The 20,700-nt window shown below is 37.1% G+C and overlaps 1 protein-coding gene across 1 annotated transcript in view; it reads left to right on the top strand.

Annotated features, from left to right (window-relative positions):
• Positions 1-20,700, top strand: part of IPO11 (importin 11) — a 233,060-nt gene that overhangs the window by 56,705 nt on the left and 155,655 nt on the right. Inside the window, exons 7-10 of the mRNA XM_017850710.1 lie at positions 7,536-7,668; positions 10,678-10,736; positions 15,145-15,193; positions 17,406-17,476. Coding sequence (XP_017706199.1) covers positions 7,536-7,668; positions 10,678-10,736; positions 15,145-15,193; positions 17,406-17,476 — 312 coding nt within the window. The remainder of the gene's footprint in view (positions 1-7,535; positions 7,669-10,677; positions 10,737-15,144; positions 15,194-17,405; positions 17,477-20,700) is intronic.

Genomic DNA, 20,700 nt, shown 5'->3' on the forward strand with positions numbered 1-20,700 from the left:
AAAAAAAAAAAAAAAAAAAAACGAGATCAGTTGTCTTGTAGGATGCCCCACCTTCTACATTTATTGATTATATACGTTGCTGATTAGGTTCAGGGTAAGCAGAGTTTGGCATCGGTAGCTCATGGGTAGTATTTTTTGTCCCAGTATTAGTGATGAATTATTTAATACATGAACTTTGATGTAAAACTTTTTTGGTGCTAACATTTCTTAAGGGAAAATTATGAAGACAATTAGGAGGCTAAAAAAGTTTAAGAATATTTGAAGTGCTGAAATACTTAGTGTGTAATGTTTAGCTTTTGATACTTTGGAGTCAAGGCTTTGGGTTTCTCAGTTACAGCCACTAAGCAGTCAGTAGGTGGCACTGTTTCTTCTGGTTTAGAAATAGAAAATGTTAAGTATTTCATGAACTAGTACTTAACATGTTTCATTAAATAGTTTATTTGCATATTGTCTCACTGAATATTCCTTTCCCCCTCCACAGTTTTTAGAATCACATATAGAAAAAAAATATTTGTATTTCTCCTACTTGTTTGCTTTATTACTTACTCTTTTCTGGCTGAGCCTTCTATAAGCATGTATCAGTTGGTGTTTTCTGGAGCAGATAGGAGGTTATACAGGGCTTGTGAATATATTAGTTGGCAATGGTTGCTTCCTGTGGTTTCTTCTTTATTTCTGATGTTTCTTCTTTCTTTATCTTTCCCTGCGTTTACTGAAGGTAAAGGGCTGAAAAGTGTTAAAGAAAAACTTTTCAAACACTTGTAAAGGATGATAAAACAGACTTTATTCAGATGGTGCTACTGTAGTGGGGTTTTGCGATAGGGGAGAGAAATTGTGCTCAACTCTGAATACAAGGAAAAGTGGGAATTTATTGCCAAGGAGCAGGGGTGGAAAGGGTGGGCGATTGCAGGAGGGTTGTGGGAGTTGTGAGGATGGAAAATTACTAAAAAGAATCATCAGGGATGAGAGGGGGTTCTTGGCCAAACTGACCTAATAGGATTCTTGCTGAAAGCAACCTGATTAGATATTGATAATATCAGATGTCAAGGATAGGGGATTTTGGCTAAACCAACATAGCAAGATTTCTTGCTAAAATTGGGTGATGCAAAGAACAGACGTTTTGGAAGTCCAAAAGTAGAAGCCTAGTTAGGACAAAGGTTCAGAAAAGCCTAATTAAAGTTTGGTCAAGGAGAGACTCTTTGTCGAAAGGTAGTGCTATTGCTTCTTCATTCCAGCCATTTGTGTACAGACCTTTCGTAGGCTAGCTAGAAAGTCTTGAATTGGAACTTTAAGAGATGCCTAATGTCCTTAACTGTTAGGTTTTTGTTTTTAAATTTCCATACTATTGGTTTTTTTTTTTTTTTAATTTCTGTCTCAAATACTACATGCCTTCATTTAGCAATACCTGCTGTGTGCCAGGTGTCTTATGTGCTTTTCATATCTGTAGTCCTTAAGGTACAGGTTAAGTACTTCTTATCTGCAATGCTTGGGAACAGAAATGTTTCAGATTTTTTTCAGATTTTGTAATATTTTCATTATACTTACGTTGAACATCTCAAATGTGAAAATCTGAAAATTGAAACACTCCAGTGATCATTTCTCTTGAGCATCATGCTGACACTCAAAGTTAAGGATTTTGAAGCAAATACTTCAGGTTTTCAGATTTGAGATGTTTTAGCCTGTAGTTCTCTCATATTAAGTATTACTTTCTAGGGACAGAAAGAGGGAAGAATTAATAGATCAAGATCTAATTTTGCCACTAGTATCTATAAATCTTATTTATTTTTGTGAGAAGTAGGAATGAAAATTTCAACATTGAAAGTTGCTTAAGGTGAAATAGAGTGGAATCTTTGACTACCTGAATTACTGAACTTTCTAACACGTATTTTTAGAGTCAAATGATAAATAGAAAAGGAGATAATTTTATGGAACAGAATAGAATTTTATTTTAATGACTTTGATTCCACCATGATTAAATACTTCCTTTTATTCAATCTTGTGACGGTAAGAACCTTTGGTGTAGTATTCAGAGATGGTATTTTTTGTTCTTTGTTTTGTAGCTGAGTGGGGAAGATTTTATGTTTAATATGTCTACTGTGATTTGCATTGTGTGTATGCAAGTGGTAGAATTCTGCAAAGAGATATTCTTCTGGTAACAGAAGTCAGGCCTGAAAAAAATAAAACAGTTTTGCCCCTTTGCTACCATTATTAAAAAATACTGTTTTTATTTTTTATAGACAGGGTTTTGTCTCCCAAGCTAGAGTTCAATGGTACACTCATAGCTCACTGCAACCTTGAACTCCTGGGCTCAAGCAATCCTCCTGTCTTGGCCTCCTGAGTAGCTGGTATTACAGGTATGAGCCACTGTGCCCGGCCAATACAAAATACTTTTAAAAAATCTGACACAATTTCAAAATATGCTGGTTATGTAGGGTGGCAAATTCTCCCTTAATGTTTTGCTTCTTGAGTCTGTGCCATGTTTTATTTGGCTGACTTTTTTTTTCCCCCCAAGCTTAATCTTACTTTTAATTGAGGAACTAGGGAATAATTACTGTTACCATCCTTTTTTTTTTTTTTTTTTTTTCCAGCGAGTCTGGCATGTAGTGGTAGTGGAAGGTATTGAGAATTAGATAAAAGGTCTATGGCCATTATGGCTAGTGAATGTTTACACTAACAACATAGTGAATGTTTAAATTAGAACTATGGCTAGTTCTAATTTACACATGTATGTTACTTATATGTATATGAATATATGTGTATATACAAGAAAAACATTCAATTTATGTTTAGAGACAGTGCCTCACTTTTGTCCTGACTGGAGTGCTGTGTTGTGATCGTGGCTCACTGCAGCCCCGAACTCCTGGGTTCAAATGATCCTCTCACCTCAGCCTTGCAAGTAGCTGAGATTACAGTCATGCACCACCATGTCCAGCTAATTTGTTAAGAAACATTTTGTAGAAACAGAGTCTCACTTTGTTGCCTAGGTGGTTCTTCAACTCCTGACCTCAAGTGGTCCTTTTGCCTTAGCCTCCCAAAGTGCTGGGATTACAGTTGTCAGATACCATGCCCAGGGTGTACTTTTGTCAGATACTATGCCCAGGGTGTACTTTATATTTTGATATCAAAAGGTTTAAACAGGGCCAAGCATGGTGGCTTATGCCTGTAATCCCAACACTTTGGGAGGCTGAGGCAGGAGGATCATTTGAGCCCAGGAGTTTGAGACCAGGCTGGGCAATATAGTGAGACCCCATCCTACAAAAAGTAAAAATAAATATATAAATTAACCTGGTGTGGTGCACCCCTGTAGTCCCAGCTACTCAGGAGGCTGAGGTGAGGCGATTGCTTGAGCCCAGGAGATTGAGGCTGCAGCGAGCTGTGCTCACACCACTGCACTCTAGCCTAGGCAACAGAGTGAGACTCTTTGTCTCAAAAAAAAAAGTTTAAACAGAACTTAATTATACCAAAAATGCTTATCTCTTTTATACAATGCAGTTAATTGTTAGTTATTGTATTAGGAGACATTAGAGCATAGAAGATAATAAAGCAGGTTTTGAGCACCTTCCTTGGATTCAAATCCTGTCTCTTCCTCTTACTGTGTTCTTTATTCTTGGGCAAGTTACTTAACTTTTCTATACCTCACTTAATTTTCTTATTGTAAAAGGAGAGTAAATAATATCTACTTTTAGATTGTGATGATTAAATAAGTTAACACAGGTAAAGTGCTGACAGAGTACTGCCTAGTGCATAGTAAGGTTTAATAAATGTCTTATTCTGTAAATGCTGTAAATGTTATTTTATTTACCATTTATGTCATCATTATCTACATAAATACTTGTATACTGATGAACTGATATCCGGAACATACCTTTTATTTGTGTATGTAGTTTTATTTATTTATTTATTTATTTATTTATTTATTTATTTATTTATTTATTTAATGATGGAGTCTCTGTTACGCAGACTGGAGAGCAATAGTGTGATCTCAGCTCACTGCAGCCTCCAACTCCTGGGTTCAAGCATTTCTCCTGCCTCAGCTTCCTGAGTAGCTGGGATTACAGGCACGTGCCACCATGCCCAGCTAATTTTTGTATTTGTAATAGAGATGGGATTTCGCTATGTTGGCCAGGCTGGTCTCGAACTCCTGACCTCAGGTGATCCACCCGTCTTGGCTCCCCAAAGTGTTGGAATTACAGGCGTGAGCCACTGCACCTGGCCTATATGGTTTTTTTTTTTTTTTTTTTTTTGAAATGGAGCCTGCTCTGTCGCCAGGCTAGAGTGCAGTGGCGATATCTCTGCTTGCTGCAACTTCTGCCTTCCGGATTCTCCTGCCTCATCCTCCCGACTGGCTGGGACTACAGGTGTGCACCACCACGCCCAACTAATTTTTGTATTCTTAGTAGAGACGGGTTTCACCATGTTGGCCAGGATGGTCTCAGTCTTTTGACCTCATGATCCACCTGCCTCGGCCTCCCAAAGTGCTGGGATTACAGGTGTGAGCCACTGTGCCCAGCTGGTTATTTTTTGTTGTTGTTTTGTGTTTTTTTTTTTTGAGACAGGGTCTCACTTTGTCACCCAGATTGGAGTGCAGTGGTGTGGTCTCGGCTCACTGCAGCCTCCCTTCCTGGACTCAAGGCATCCTGGCATCCTCCCACTGCAGCCCCTCAAGTAGCTGGAAGTACAGGTGCACCCCACCACACCAGGTTAATTTTTTTTTATTTTTTGTAGAGACCGTGTTTCACCATGTTGCACAGGCTAGTCTTCTGACACCAAGTGATCACCTGCCTCAGCCTCCCAAAGCACTGAGATTACAGGCCTGAGGCATTGCGCCTGCTCTGAGCTTACCTTCTAAATGAGTTCAAGTGACTTCAGATAATACTGACACAAAAAATTTCAATATAAAGTCCTCTTAAACAATTTTAATATCTATACACAGAAGTTAATGTTAACCGGTAGTTTTAAGGAGATGCAAAGAAAGGCTATAAAATTATTCAAAATGTCATTTTGTGGTAAGCAAGATATCGGTTTAAAGCATAATAGTTTTTTGGTCTTACTTGAAATTTGGGTATGGCACCCTTTGAGTTTTTGTTTTGTTACAAAAAGACACAGTACAAAACAAATCTACAAATTATAGCCAAGGCTATAGATTTCATTTTTGGGAAGTTGAAATATTTGCTACAGTAAGAAATTTTACATTAGTTTAAAATTTAATTTTAGGTGGTGCTTTTGCTAGAAAACTTCTCTACCCTTTCGGTACCTTCTAAATCCTTCTGTTTTGTATTCTTTCACTTTCTTTCTGGCTGACCAAAATAAATCTTTAATGCATATGTGCGGAAAGTTCATAGCCACAGATGGTCCGCCTAATATTACCACGAGCCTAAGATAATAAATAAAATTTTTTAGGACGATAGATTTTTTTCAATTCTGCAGACTTTTTTTATTTTCTGAAAGGACTTACTAAGAAAAATACAAATTCATTTTATGGTTTACTGAAGTTATAAGTAAAGCATGCAAGTTTGTTGAAATAAAGCTTTTTTCCCACTTTTTAAATATTATTTCCCTTCTATCAGAGTGAATGTTTGCTTCTCTGCTACATTATTACTTCATGGGAAAATGTCACTTTCAAACTCTTTTTATGATACAGCGGTTTGTGTTATAACACTATTGAGAGAATGATCACTAAAGTATTTTGGCTATGATGAAACATTAGGATTCAGCAGTTTGATTTTACTCTATGAAATACTGCATACATACTTGAGAATATGCTAAAGTAGCTTAATAAGTAGTCATTGTACCTGTTGTGAAGTATACACACAAGACGAGGAAGGGCTAAGGCATCCCTGACTGATTTAGTTTGTAAAGATACAGTGAACCACTTTTAGATTCAGGCAGTTCATTATTTAATTTGGATAGAGAAGGGAAGCACCTACAGGTGCGAGCTTCCTGTGGGCCTTGTCTCATACACAAGAAAGAATGACACAGAAACAATAGGAGATGGATGACTCTAATGTGACTCGTGGGATGCTTAATTGCTGAGAAGCCAGTTCTAGACTGTATAGCTCAGTAGTTTTATATTCTGCAGTATATTTTAAGGGGAGAAGGACAGAAAGCCTTATACCTCTTCAGAACCTGAGAGGTGGTGAGAAACTGTCTCATGATAGCCTAAAGGAGGAGATAAAGAGGCGAGTAGTAGATGGTCTTGTAAGTTTCTTACAAGCCTTCTATCCTCTTGTGTTCTGGGAGGATCACAGGATGTTTTGCCAAGACTCAGGTTAGCTGAGGTTCAAGCCTTTGCTGAGCTTGTGTGTTCTGTGTGGATACATGCACAGTTGCTCCGGGGGATATTGTGAAGCTGTTTTAATGGCACAGACCATTAAAAATACTTAATTAAACTAACGTAAATGGAATTTGATTTTTTCATAAAAACATAATTTTAACAGGATTGCAGCTCTGGTTTCTGATGCCTGTTCTATAAATAGCATTTAATTAGTCAACAGGAGATGCTTATGTCTTGAGTAAGAAAAAGTATTCTGAAGTATGCTGATGATAACTAGTCATAAATACCTTTATCTAATTTTAATTTAAAGTAAATAGCCATGTAGACTCAGCTGGATTGCTTTGAGAAGTCCTGGAAAAAATCGAAGATATCACTGGAAGATGTTCTGCCTCAAAGTGTGAGGCAGAACATTCTTTTTTTTCTTTTTTTTTTGAGACGGAGTCTCGCTCTGTCACCCAGGCTGGAGTACAGTGGCGCCATCTCGGCTCACTGCAAGCTCCGCCTCCCGGGTTCACGCCATTCTCCTGCCTCGGCCTCCGAGTAGCTGGGACTACAGGCGCCGCCACCTCGCCCGGCTAGTTTTTTTGTATTTTTTAGTAGAGACAGGGTTTCACCGCGTTAGCCAGGATGGTCTCGATCTCCTGACCTCGTGATCCGCCCGCCTCGGCCTCCCAAAGTGCTGGGATTACAGGCTTGAGCCACCGCGCCCGGCCTGAGGCAGAACATTCTTAATGTGAGGGTCAGGTTTTTAAATATCAGTACACTTTAGTAAAGCAACTGAGAAACCATGTGGTTGGTATGTTCCTGGCATTAAATGTGCAAAAGCCGTATGGGTAGAACTGGCAGAACACGGAAGGCTTTCTCCTTTGTATATCTTCTTATATTGATTTATCTGACATACTCAGTGACAGTCCATAAATCATTGTTTTAAACTGAGGTTGCAACCTATTAGTGGGGATAAAAAGAATAAAAATAGAATATATAAGGCTGCAATGCAGGATTTGATGAGGTATTAATATTGTTTTAAGAAACTAGTCTTTTAGGGGTGTGTCTGTGTGTGTTTAGCAGCCAGTGTAAGCTGTATGTGTTACTGTGCTTTGTGGCTAAAAAAGTATGAAACATTGCCACAAATACTCTTTGACTATTTCAGATCTCTCAGAAAATGTGTGCTTAGTTGTAAAACTAAAATATATTACTTTGTAGTTCTAATGTATTACTGAAATCTATAATACACTATGAATAAATTTGTTGCCTTTTTTTGCAGTTAGCTTCTGGAATTTATAATTTTGCCTGCTCTCTGTGGAATCACCACACAGACACATTCCTGCAACAAGTTTCGTCTGGCAATGAAGCTGTAATTCTGAGTTCACTAGAACGAACTCTGCTATCATTGAAAGGTACTATTAAACTTGATATGTTCATTTTTGAAATGAGGTACCTCAGAACAGTCACCAAATAGTTTCTTTAGATGGGTTTTCTGTTCCCAATTTCACTGGAAAAATAAGAGATTAATTTCTCCCTGAAAGATAAAGGCTTATTTATAGTTTTGTGACAGTAGCTCTTCCTCTACCCCTTCTAATTTTTGAAAGCACGTATAGTAAGTTGAGGTGGATAGTTAGATTCACATTATTCACATTATTGTGGCCTCATGGCTCTGAATATATTTTTTTCAAATGCTTCTAGTTTTTGTTTCTACTTTATTTTTCTCATTCTGGACCCCTACACTTATCATTGTCATGCCAACTTTTCCTAAATTTTTTTCTCCAGGCTGGAATGAGCACTGTCTTTCATCCCTCCTTTCCCTGGCAAGACAAGGCTCCATCTTTCATCTTAGTGCCTCACACTCACTTGGATTTCAGAAGGTGCTTGCTGGGATGCCATCTTGACCTGCATCTTGGTGTATGTTGCTTGCAGGCATTCCCTTAGCATAAATCTCCATCTCACTTTCCTTGAGCTGTTTAACTTGATGAATGTATTCCCAGGTTCCTTTTCTTCTGAAACATACTCATTTGTCTCGTTCTCTTACTGTTCTAGTCCCTCCTCTCTTTCTTCTTTCTGTTCTGGTTGCTAAGACTCTGTTAGTTCTTTTTTTTTTTTTTTTTTTTTTTTTTTTTTTTTTTTTTTTTGGAACAGACAGGGTCTTGCTCCCAGCTTGAAGTACAGTGGCATAATCATAGCTCACTGCAACCTTGAACTCCTGGGCTCAAGTGATCCTCCCACTGCAGCTTCCTGAGTAACTGGGACTACAGGCACATGCCACTCCACCGGGCTGATTTTTACGTCTTTCTGGCCTTGAACTCCTAGCTTCAAGTGATCCTCCTGCCTTGACCTCCCAAAGTGATGGGATTACAGGGATGAGCGCTGTGCCTGACCTAGTTTGTTTTTCTTAGTTTGATCTCAGACAGCATCAGTTTCTCTCTTACTCTAACTCAGTTTGCATTCTTTTTAGTTTTACTTATAAGTTCTTTTATCATACTCATTCTGGTACCTTGGAATCCCATCGGTCTTGGCATTGCCTTAATGCATCACTTACTTTCACCAGACAATGGATGCACAAATCCCAAACTGTCAGCATATTTTGTGAAACCTGTGAAGAAATGTTTGAATGATTTTAAAGGACTGTTGAAAAATAAAATCCATTGTAGAAGTAGTTATAAAAGTGAGTGGAGATGGTTTTGTCAACATCCTTGAGGAAGAAATTACATACATTGGAGAGAAATGTTCACTCAGAAAGAATCAGAGAAACTGATATAAGGCTGTGTATACAAAACTGTGTGTATAGTAGTATATTTAATGATCAAGAAATTTTCAAGATTTCTTTTGATTATAGGGTTTTCTTACCTTATTGATTTCAAAGCCTAACTCCTGACGAAAAATATGTAGCTTTACTATATCTTTGCCTGCCTTAAGCTTTTAATACCTCACCATCTAAAGGTCTTAGATTCACATTAACTTTTAGAGACATCCTGCCCTGGAAAATTTTGTTCTGTAACTATATGTTTCTGTCCTGAAATGAAGAAATACTCCAGACTAGAATTTTTGTTTTGTGTAATCTCTATCTGAATTTACACTTAGTGCATTTAGTATCTTTTAGACATGGATGCATTCATTATTTCATTCTACAAATCTCTAGGTGCTTGGCACTGGGGAGACAGACTTAATAAAATGATCCCACAAATATATTTAAAGTGACACCTGTGACAGAGTCCTTATGATATTATGATAACTGATAATATGATCAGAAAAAATTTCCCTGAGAAAGTGATCTTTGAGCCGTAATCTTAAAGGATAAGTGGAAATTAACTAGGAAGGGAGAAGGAAAGGATCCTCTCAGGTATTATGGCTCAAGGTCTTATGGTGAGAAAGCATACCCAGAATAAGGGACTCAATTTGAATTCTGTTTTCTCCTTATGAAAACGAGGAAAAGTTACTGCATCGTTACGATGCAGCAACTTCTGAGTTGCATATAATTGATGGTTTCAGACTGAAGGTCTTATAAACAGCTACATTCTAAACCTAATTTTAATACATTGCTTTCGACTTACAAACTGAAGGTCTAGTAGACAGCTACATTCTAAACCTAAATTTAATCCATTGCCTGTAGACCTCATAAACACTATTTAAGGTATAATTTTTTAATATTGTAATAGCAGTGCTTATTTACTGAACTTTTAATTTTGTCTCTTACACTGTCACCATCCTTATTGTTGCTAAATAATTGCTATATTTTACATATACCGTGGAATCCATCAATAACCCTATGAAGTAAGATTTGTTAACCACATTTTACAGATGAGGAAACTGAGATCTAGAAATTTGCCCAAAGTAGTATTACAGCTGTAGACAATAGAGCAAGGATTTAAATCTAGCTCTGCCTTCAAATCTATTATCCTGCTTATCTCTCTGTGTACATTAGTTTGTCATGTTACTCATGAAATGTCACAGTTGAGCAGTGTAGTTGATTCCAAATTTGGGAATAGGGTTTAATTTTGTATCCTTTTAGGAGATAACTGTATTTCCATTAATATAGCCTAAAACTGAATGAAGTTTTTTGGTTACCGTTGAGTCATAGCTTAAAGTTTGTGAAATAGAAATAACTTTTCCAATTTCAGTTATTGCAGGTAAGAAGTACTAACAATTATATAAATTACAGTAAATTTTGGAATCCAGTTTTAGAAACATGAGTAGTAACAATAAGTCAGAAGAATACTGCATTTGTGAGTCAGAAGAACTAGACTTTAGTTCCATTTTTCCCACTAATTTCCCAACCAGATAACCAGGAGTTAACTTTCTAACCCAGATTAACCTCCAAGCTTGATTACGTTTTGTGATTCTGAATCTTTGTTGTGATTGTACTTTTCGTAGGATAAAATACGATTCAAGTAAAGCTTGCTTTTGCTTTTCAGTGCTGCGTAAGTTAACTGTTAATGGATTTGTGGAGCCTCATAAGAATATGGAGGTGATGGTAAGTGATCAAAGAAATTTGCCGTGACTTTGGGAAAGTGGTATTTTCCTGAATGTTTGGAAGAGTGCTCTTTTTATTTGGCATTCAATGAGAAGAGTTTTTATTAAGTGACCATCTAGTTTTTTACCATTCTGACTTTTAGACGTCTGGTCTGTTTTCACTACATACATCAAAGTGGCTGTTGTGTGAAGGAGAGGAAATAGGCCCAGGATATTTCTCAAGGATACCATGGTACATTGAGAGTGTTAATTTGAATTTAAATTAAAATGAACTCCTGTGAATTTGAATGCCATTATAACATTACCAGGCACATTGTAGATAGTTATTTATATACTTAATATTTTCCTTTGTTTTTGTGTATTTAAAATAAATTTGTTTTTTTCTGTCTGATCATAACATTAATACATGCTCTTTGCAATCAATTAAAAAATATATGAGAGAAAAACCTTGTCAATAAATTGATCGTAAGTTGTGATGTATATTCATTGTCTATAGATCCATCTTCTTTTTTCTATGCAAAAATATAGTTACCTTTTTTTTTTTGAGACAGAATTTCGCTCTGTCACCCAGACTGGAGTGCGGTGGCGCAATCTTGGGTCTCTGCAGCCTCTGCCTCTTGGGTTTAAGCAGTTCTCCTGCCTCAGCCTCCCAAGTCGCTGGGATTACAGGCATGCGCCACCACGCCCAGCTAATTTTTGTATTTGTAGTAGAGACAGGATTTCACCATTTCTGCCAGGCTGGTCTCGAACTCCTGGCCTCAAGTGATCCGCCCTCTTTGGCCTCCCAGGCGTGGCTGTGCTTGGCCTAGTTGCATTTTTTTTTTTTTAATAGATGAAGTGGCATTTTATTATACTTAGATCTGTGTTAGTATTCACAGTAAGTTTAGCTCAGGTAAAACATTGCTTTTTGTAAGTTGCTTTGGGGGTTGCTCAGGAGTTGAGGAAAAAATAAATCTAGTTGGGTCTTTAGGTCTCCCCTACTAGATTTGACCAGAGCCATTAAAAAAATAGATTTTTTTTGTATATTGATGACATTTGATTGAAGTAATTGTTCTATTGTTAAAAGAGTTTAAAACTGATTAATATACATCATCATAATATGATGGTTTTTTTTTTTTTTTTGAGACGGAGTTTCACTGTGTCGCCCAGGCTGGAGTGCAGTGGTGCGATCTCGGCTCACTGCAAGCTCCGCCTCCCGGGTCCCCGCCATTCTCCCGCCTCAGCCTCCGAGTAGCTGGGACTACAGGTGCCCGCCACCTCGCCCGGCCAGTTTTTTGTATTTTTTAGTAGAGACGGGGTTTCACCGTGTTAGCCAGGAGGGTCTCGATCTCCTGACCTCGTGATCCACCCGCCTCGGCCTCCGAAAGTGCTGGGATTACAGGCTTGAGCCACGGCGCCCGGCCTAATGGTTATTTCATTTTATGAAAATTGACATGCTTTTTTTTTAAGTTAAAAATTTCAGAAAAAGAAACTAAAAAATCGCTTGTAATCTTACTCTTCAGAGATACTGCTGAAGTTTATAAATATCCTTGAAGACATTTTATGCATATTATTCTGGATAGACCTTCTCACTCAATTTGATACAAATGGGATAATATTTACTTGTTGTTTCCTTACTTTCATTTTAAAGACAAACTAAGCATATTATAGATAGTTTTCCCTTGTCAGTTGTATTGTTGTTACATGTTATTTTAAAAATGATTGTATGGTACATTCATATGATTAGTGTCAGTAGACTAATTTTTTACAAAAGAGATATTAATATAGGATTCTTATAATGTACTTACACAATTATCTGTTGATGGACATACAGGTTCTCAGTTTCTCATTTTTGATAAAAGATATGGAGTGAACATTTAGGTAACTGTTATGTGGTTTTCTAATCTCTTTAGGATAAATTCCTAGAATTGAAAGTGTTGGGTTAAGCATATGCACCTCCACAGTATTGATACATATTACCAAATTGCTGAAAGATATCAAGCCTCAGTTTAAATCCAAATACACTTTAATTGCCATACTGCCAAAAAAGATTTTTGAGAAACCAACTTGACAACTCCCTTTCAATTCCCTCACTAGAATGTATAAATTCCATGAAGGCAGGGGTTTTGTTTTATTCACTCTGACTTGGAGCTTGGAACAGTCTTTTTCATATAGTAAATTCTCAATAGTTATTTGTTTAATGAATAAATCCTTTATGTTAGAAGCAATGTGTCAAAAGCCTCAGGAATTATATGCAATATTACTCTCATTATATTAACTAGAATATTATGTTTATCTTTTTTTAAGTGAAAATGAATTGATTTGATTTCTATTCCCATGAGTTGAAATAGTGGTTTACTTGGGCCATCATTCATATTTTGTGAGCTTTGGCTTTGCCTTAAGAGTCTTCTGTTTGCATAAATCATATGTCAACCTTTACTCAGTTATAAATGCCTTATTGTAGCATTTAATAATTAAGGTATATCAATCAATTAGAGGATAAAATCTTAACAAATGAAGGACAATGTTTCAAATAATATAAAAATCTTTTTTTTTTTTTTTTGAGACAGTCTCACTCTGTTGCCCAGGCTGGAGTGCAATGGCGTGATCTTGGCTCACTGCAACCTCTGCCTCCCAAGGTCAAGCGATTCTCCTGCCTCAGCCTCCTGAGTAGATGGGACTATGGGGTGCACCACCACGCCCAGCTAAGTTTTTGTATTTTTAGTAGAGGCAGGGTTTCTCCCTGTTGGCCAGGCTGGCCTCGAACTCCTGACCTCAGGTGATCCACCCGCCTCGGCCTCCCAGAGTGCTGGGATTAAAGGCGTGAGCCACCACACCTGGCCTAAAAATCTTAAAAACAACAGAGAGCTTAAAAGATGCTAAAGAAATGATACATGACAGTGGTGAGATTCTGGGCTCTGAAGGCAGGCACATTGATATGATGGCTTTTAAAATCGGTGGCCTTTATAATTTTCTACTTTCTTTGGAGAATAGGACTATTGGACCCTTTTATAAATTTAAGAGACATGGGATCTCTTAGTGATCTTATTCTTTTGTATTGAAACCTTTTGCTGTTTCATTGTTATGTTATTACTTTTTCATTATAAATTATTGTCAACTATGCTTTAAAAAGACAGAAATAGTATGAAAATGGAAGATGATGCAGTAGTGAAGTTGTCATCCTGAAGTTTTCTTCTTCTTTTAATTGTGTTGCCAATTAAATTAATTTAACACAAATTGTATTAATTGTATTGTGTCCCTTTTCTGGAAAGTATAAAGGAAGATTGGAAACATTCATTTTACTCTGCTTTTAGCTTTTATTTAATATAGTTGAGAATTCAGAATTTTACATTTTCTACCTGAAATGACAGAGAGGGAAGGAAATTGACAGAGGAAAAGGTTTACTAGTTTTTGATGAGTCAGTGGACGGGTATTCAGAGTCTGAGAGCAGTACTCTCGACTCTAATGTTAACAATGAAATTGATTGTCTAAGTAAAATCTCAGACACTAAGTCTTCAGATAATGGTATCCTAGTTGAATTTTCTCAAACTCAAGAATTGATGAATGAACAATATATTTCTGAGGATAGAGAGGAATTGTAGCATTCTAGAGTTAATTATTTTCCAGGAAAGCCACCATCATCCAGTATTTCATGACAAAACGAGACCACTTCATTTGCTAATAGAGTGTGTGACATCTTTTATGATGTTTATATGCCAACATTTATTGATACAAAGATGTCTTCTATGTTTAAATTCTTGTTAAAAATTTTAATTTTTTTCACTATTTCTTTTTATTTATTCCTGTTAATTATTCAAAACATATCTTAGAATATGTTTTCAAAAATAATGGTCCGTTAGACCTAGCCAGTATATGTTGATGCCTATCTAATACTAGTATCTGAGGACCAATGTGTCATATACTTGGAGTTAAGAACTGTGGTGTAAATAATTGCTACCATGTATTCATTTTTTGAATACTTAATTATTGCCAAACAATGTTCCAGGATTCTGGGATAAAGCAGTAAACAGAGCACAGTTCTGGCTCTCAAGGAGCTTATATTCTAATGTAAGGAGCCACATAATAAATGGACAAATGCAATATTTCAAGGGATTTAAAGCCTGTGAAGAAAAATTAAAGCAAAGTAAGGAGAATAGAGAGTGTTTAGTGAAACAGGATGCTTAGAAAGTAATTTTTTATTTGTTGCAAAGTGATTTATGTAACTAAAGGAGATATTGAAGAGGTGAAATACTATAGTTATTTCCTTGTTTATAATAGTGAATTGTTTTTTGCTTAACTAATTTTAACTTATTTTTCTTCAGCTAACTTTTAAAGTGATGTAATAGATTTGTTTTAGTATCCCTGAAAAGGGTACAAGGTAAATGTTTATAACAGTAAATTGAGATATTTCAAATAATACTCTTTTCTAGGGTTTTTTACATGGAATATTTGAACGTCTAAAACAGTTTCTGGAATGCAGTAAGTACTTTCATTGCAGTCCTTTTTACTGTAGAATTTTTATTCATTAATAGCTAGGATTAATGAGGGATTAATAGATACTTATTCATTAATAGCTTCTGGTGCGCTATCTGAGATAAAGTGTCTCTTGTCAAATTGCCCCCCTGAGTGAGCACGTGATAGCTGCAGAGATCCTATATGTAGCTAAAATGAGTATTTTGTATCAACTTTCTGAAGTTAAGTTAGAAGCTTACCCTTTGTCTCATGTACAGAATTCCCTCCTTGGACTACAAACCAAGACCTACAGCGGATGCTTGAAACCACAGATAGTACCAAACCCTATGTGTACTATGCTTTTTCGAGCTAATATCCAAAGTGACTACTAAGTGATTAACAGGCGGGTAGTGTATATAGCCGGGGTTTGCTGGACAAAGGGAGGATTCTCATCTGGGGCAGGACAGAGTGGGCCAACTTGAGATTTATCACCATACTCAGGATGCTGCACAATTGGAAACTTAAGAATGGTTTATTTCTGGAATTTTCTATTTAATATTTTTGGATTGTGATTGACTGCAGGCACCTGATACTGGGGAAGGCAAAACTAAGAGGAGACTACTGTACTGGTAATGAGTGTAGAGGAATTTGCCTTGTTGCCAGGCTGGTCTCAAACTCCTGGGCTAAAGCGATCCGCCCACCTTCATCTCCCAAAGTGTTGGAATTACAGGTGTGAGCCACCTTGCCTGACCAAAATAGATTTTTAAAAAAAGATTTCCCTGAGGCCAGGCGTGATGACTCATGCCTGTAACCCCAGCACTTTGGGATGCCGAGGCGAATGGATCGCTTGAGCCCAGGAGTTGGAGACCAGCCTGGGCAGCATGAGGAAACCCTGTCTCTACAAAAAATATTAGAAAGTTAGCCAGGCATGGTGGTGTGTGCCTGAAGTCCCAGCTACTCAAGAAGGATTGATTGAACCTGGGAGGTTGAGGCTGTAGTGAGCAGTGATCTCACCACTACACTTCAAACTGGGTGACAGAACAAACCCCGTCTCAAGAAAAAAAAAAATCTATTTTGTGTTCGTTCCCCTTTCTATATTTCTTCTGCGGCTACCCCTTTCCAGGCAGATGTTCACAACAGTCATATGTATAACAAATATTACCTATAGAGTATATGCCAAATCCTGTTTAGACTTCTTATAGACTCTTTTGCTTTTAGTATTTGCTGCATATCACTGTGATACAAATTTCCTTAACTGACAGTTTCATTTTGTAAATCCCTTGTTCATTAACCTCCAGTGGCTTATCTTTAGTATCCTTTATTATTCACTGTCCCATGTGAGAGACTATAGCATTTATATTTGTGTTGTATTTTACTGGTGGTCTGTTTGTTATCTTCTTCTTCCATGTGATTGTAAGCACCTTTATTTGGACATACACATGTGTGCACGCACAAATTGTGTGTGTGTGTGTGTGTGTGTGTGTGTTTGGGGATTTGCTGTCCTGAGAAGATATCTTAGTCTACTCTCTTTTAAGGAGCTACTGATTGTTTTATGTTAGTCAGTTTCAATTTAGTAAAACGTTATTGAGCCTTTTGGCAGACACGGTTCTGGGTACTATGCATGCAAAGATATGCATGCAGGAATGTTCATATTGTGTAAGTTACGTTTTCTAAAAATAGTCATTTTTCTCTGCCATGCTTGTGGGCGTGGCAGAAGGAAGAATACAAACCCTTCCAGGAGAGAATAAGACAAATGAACAAACAGAATATGAAGAGTATTATTAGAGAGCAGAGTAGCTGATGAGCTGGTGGACATTGTTCTGAATGTACAAAAACAAAAATCACGCCAGGGAAATTATCAGAATCAATTTGTCAGAAGATACAGGAAAAATGATAATGAGTATGTTACTCCTTGAGTGCTTTATTTTACACATGTGTGTTGTACTTCAGCTGTGACATTTAGTTTTTAAATGTTATCCATGATTCATTGCTAAAACGACTATTCTTTTACTATAAAAATGAGTTCAGTTCATATATTAGGATTAATTTTGTATAATGTGGCACAGAGGGCTACTGTGTCATTCGGTGTAAATCTTGGTATTGCTTTTTAAATAATGAATTCATGATGCGTAATATGCAAAATAAAACCAGCAATATTATTTTGTGAAAGTTTTGATGTCTTGGTTGTGAACTTACAGAATATTAACTTCTACTAATATTTGAAATGTATTTTTAACAGGTAGAAGTATAGGTACAGATAATGTGTGTAGAGATAGACTGGAAAAGACCATCATTCTTTTTACTAAAGTGGTAAGTTTTAAAAAACTTGTTTTCTCAAATATAATACACATTCAAATTTAGAAGGGAAAATGATATTTTTATAACCATTTTCACTTTAGTGTAAGGAAACCTATGTTCTGACTCCTTATAGGAAAGCTAAAAATTGCTTTTATATGTACTTTAGAATACATATGATAATTAAATTTATATAACATGTCATAGTGTAAGTCACCTTGATACATAAAAAATCAATTCTAATATTAGAGTATTTGATTCCTCTAAACTCGTTATTCTTTGACCCACTGGAGAAAGTAGAGATAAAGAAGATAGCAGTGCAGTTCAGCTAGAAGCAGAACAAATGTAGCAGACAGGAAGTCAGTATATTCAGAATGACCATCAGACTATCTTCATCCATACTAAGCATCTTTTGAATGGAATTATAGGGGGTGCACTGTGGTAGGCAGTGTGCATAATTACATTTTATAAAACATTAATTTTTATGAAATTTTGGGCTTGAAGGATTGGGAGAAGTGCAAAAATTGGGTTACAGCAGTTAGAAAGACCTAGCTTGGGGACTGCTTGCAGTAAAATAGGTACTCGAAGACAGGTGGGAATACCAAAATCTGTAATCTATTTCCCTTTTTAATTAAAGATTCGATAATAGGGGAGGGGTTGCTTATTCCCTGGGAGGGGAGAAAAGGAGCAGAAATGAGCTATTTTGTATCTTTGTGTTTTAGGTAGTAATTACCTTTAGTTTCAGTTGTCTTCATTTCTCTTATTCCAAGTAGCCTCAACAACAGAAGTTCACCTAATCTTCCAAGATACAGTATCAAATTGACTCAGATTCTCTGTTAAAAAATCACAAAGCAAAGTAAAACAGGATGATGTGCTTAGTCAAAGAGGACTATACAGTATGTATCACTGACACTTGCCTGCAGCTCTGCTACCTCACAGTCCCTACTCAGTATATCAGTTACATAAGTAAAAGTTAAAGAGCATTATTTGGATGATCTCTTTTAGAAAACACATTTATTTAGCTGTGGGATTTTTCACTTCTTTCAGCTCTTTCTTAAGGTAATGACATGGATAGACGGTATCTGTAATTCTACTTTACATAACATGTTGGAAGCAATTTCACTTATGAAATTCATATTTATGATCTCTAAGAATTTGTTAAAGCTTTTTAAATTAGAATATTTCAAAATACGATAAAGTTACTATAAATAGAATTGAGTAACTTTGAGTCTTCATAACATCATCACTCAGCAGCTATTACCAACATATGGCCACAGTCAGTCTTACTTTGTCTGTGTGCTTCTTTCCCCTCCCATCCTTGCTGGTTATTTTAAATCATATCCCAGATATTATTTAGCATTATCTGTAAATATTTGAGTGTGTGTCTTTAAGTGGTAGGGTTTTGTTTTGTTTTGTTTTGTTTTGTTTTGTGTGTGGGTGTGTTTTAAGATGGGGTCTTACTCTGTCACCCAGGCTGGAGTGCAGTGGTGTGAGCTTTTCTCACTGCAGCCTCTGCCTTGTGGGCTCAAGTGATCCTTCCACCTCAGCCTCCTAAGTAGCTGGGACCAGAGGCACCTGCCACCACGCCCAGCTAAATTTTTGTATTTTTGGTAGGGATAGGGTTTTGCCATGTTGCCCAGGCTGGTTTCGAACTTCTGGGCTCAAGTGATCCACCCACCTCCACCTCCCAGAGTGCTGGGATTACAGGCGTGAGCACTACACCTGGCCTGTTTTATTTTTTTTAAATAGGATCTTAACACAATTATTATATTTAAAACATAGTGATAGCTTCTTAATGTCATTTAAATCTCTAGTCAGATTTTAGATATCTCTGATTGTCTCATGAATTCTTTTTTTTTTTTTTTTTTGAGACGGAGTCTTGCTCTGTCACCCGGCCTGGAGTGCAGTGGCTGGATCTCAGCTCACTGCAAGCTCCGCCTCCCGGGTTTACGCCATTCTCCTGCCTCAGCCTCCCGAGTAGCTGGGACTACAGGCGCCAGCCACCTCACCCGGCTAGCTTTTGTATTTTTTAGTAGAGACGGGGTTTCACCGTGTTAGCCAGGATGGTCTCGAACTCCTGACTTCGTGATTCGCCCGTCTCGGCCTCCCAAAGTGCTGGGATTACAGGCTTGTGCCACCGCGCCCGGCCATGAATTCTTTATAGTTTGTTTGAATCAGTATTCAAGTTGCATCAGCTCCCTTTCCATCTATTCCAAAGTTATTTCCTTGCTATTATTTCTTGAGGTAACAGGTAATTTTCTGTACTTTTTCATGTTTTGAATTTGATTGTTTCTATCTCCATATGCTTTTTTAAACATGTTCTTTAGTCTCCACAGTTCTCCCATATTTCTTATAAGTTGGTAGTTAGATGTAGAGGCTTAGTCACTGGCAGGCTTTTTTGTGGGGATAGGGCAGGGATGGCAAGAATACGTTATAAGTATTGCTGTGTATTGTACGACATGCACACATGCAATATGGCACACAATGTCTGGTTGTCTCTTTTTTTCTTTTTTTAATTGTACTTTAAATTCTAGGGTACATGTGCACAATGTGCAGGTTTATTACATATGTATAATTGTGCCATGTTGATTGGCTGTACCCATTAACTTGTCATTTACATTAGGTGTTTCTCCTAATGCTATCCCTCCCCCATTCCCTCACCCCACGACAGGCCCGGGTGTGTGATGTTTGCCACCCTGTGTCCAAGTTTTCTCATTGTTCTATTCCTACCTATGAGTGAGAACATGCGGTGTTTGGTTTTCTGTCCTTGCAATAGTTTGCTCAGAATGATGGTTTCCAGCTTCATCCATGTCCCTACAAAAGGACATGAACTCATCCTTTTTTGTGGTTGCATAGTATTCCATGGTGTATATGTGCCACATTTTCTTAATCCAGTCTATCACTAATGGACGTTTGGGTTGATACTATTGTGAATAGTGCCGCAATAAACATACGTATGCCTGTGTCTTTATAGTAGCATGATTTTATAATCCTTTGGGTATATCCCCAGTAATGGGATGGCTGGGTCAAATAGTATTTCTAGTTCTAGATCCTTGAGGAATTGCCACACTGTCTTCCACAATGGTTGAATTAGTTTATACTCGCACCAACAGTGTAAAAGTGTTCCTATTTCTCCACATCCTCTCCAGCACCTGTTGTTTCCTGACTTTTTAATGATTGCCATTCTAACTGGTGTGAGATGGTATCTCATTGTGGTTTTGATTTGCATTTCTCTGATG

This window comes from Rhinopithecus bieti, unplaced genomic scaffold (assembly GCF_001698545.2).
Source record: "Rhinopithecus bieti isolate Rb0 unplaced genomic scaffold, ASM169854v2 scaffold_2409, whole genome shotgun sequence".
Classification (NCBI taxonomy): Eukaryota; Metazoa; Chordata; class Mammalia; order Primates; family Cercopithecidae; genus Rhinopithecus; species Rhinopithecus bieti.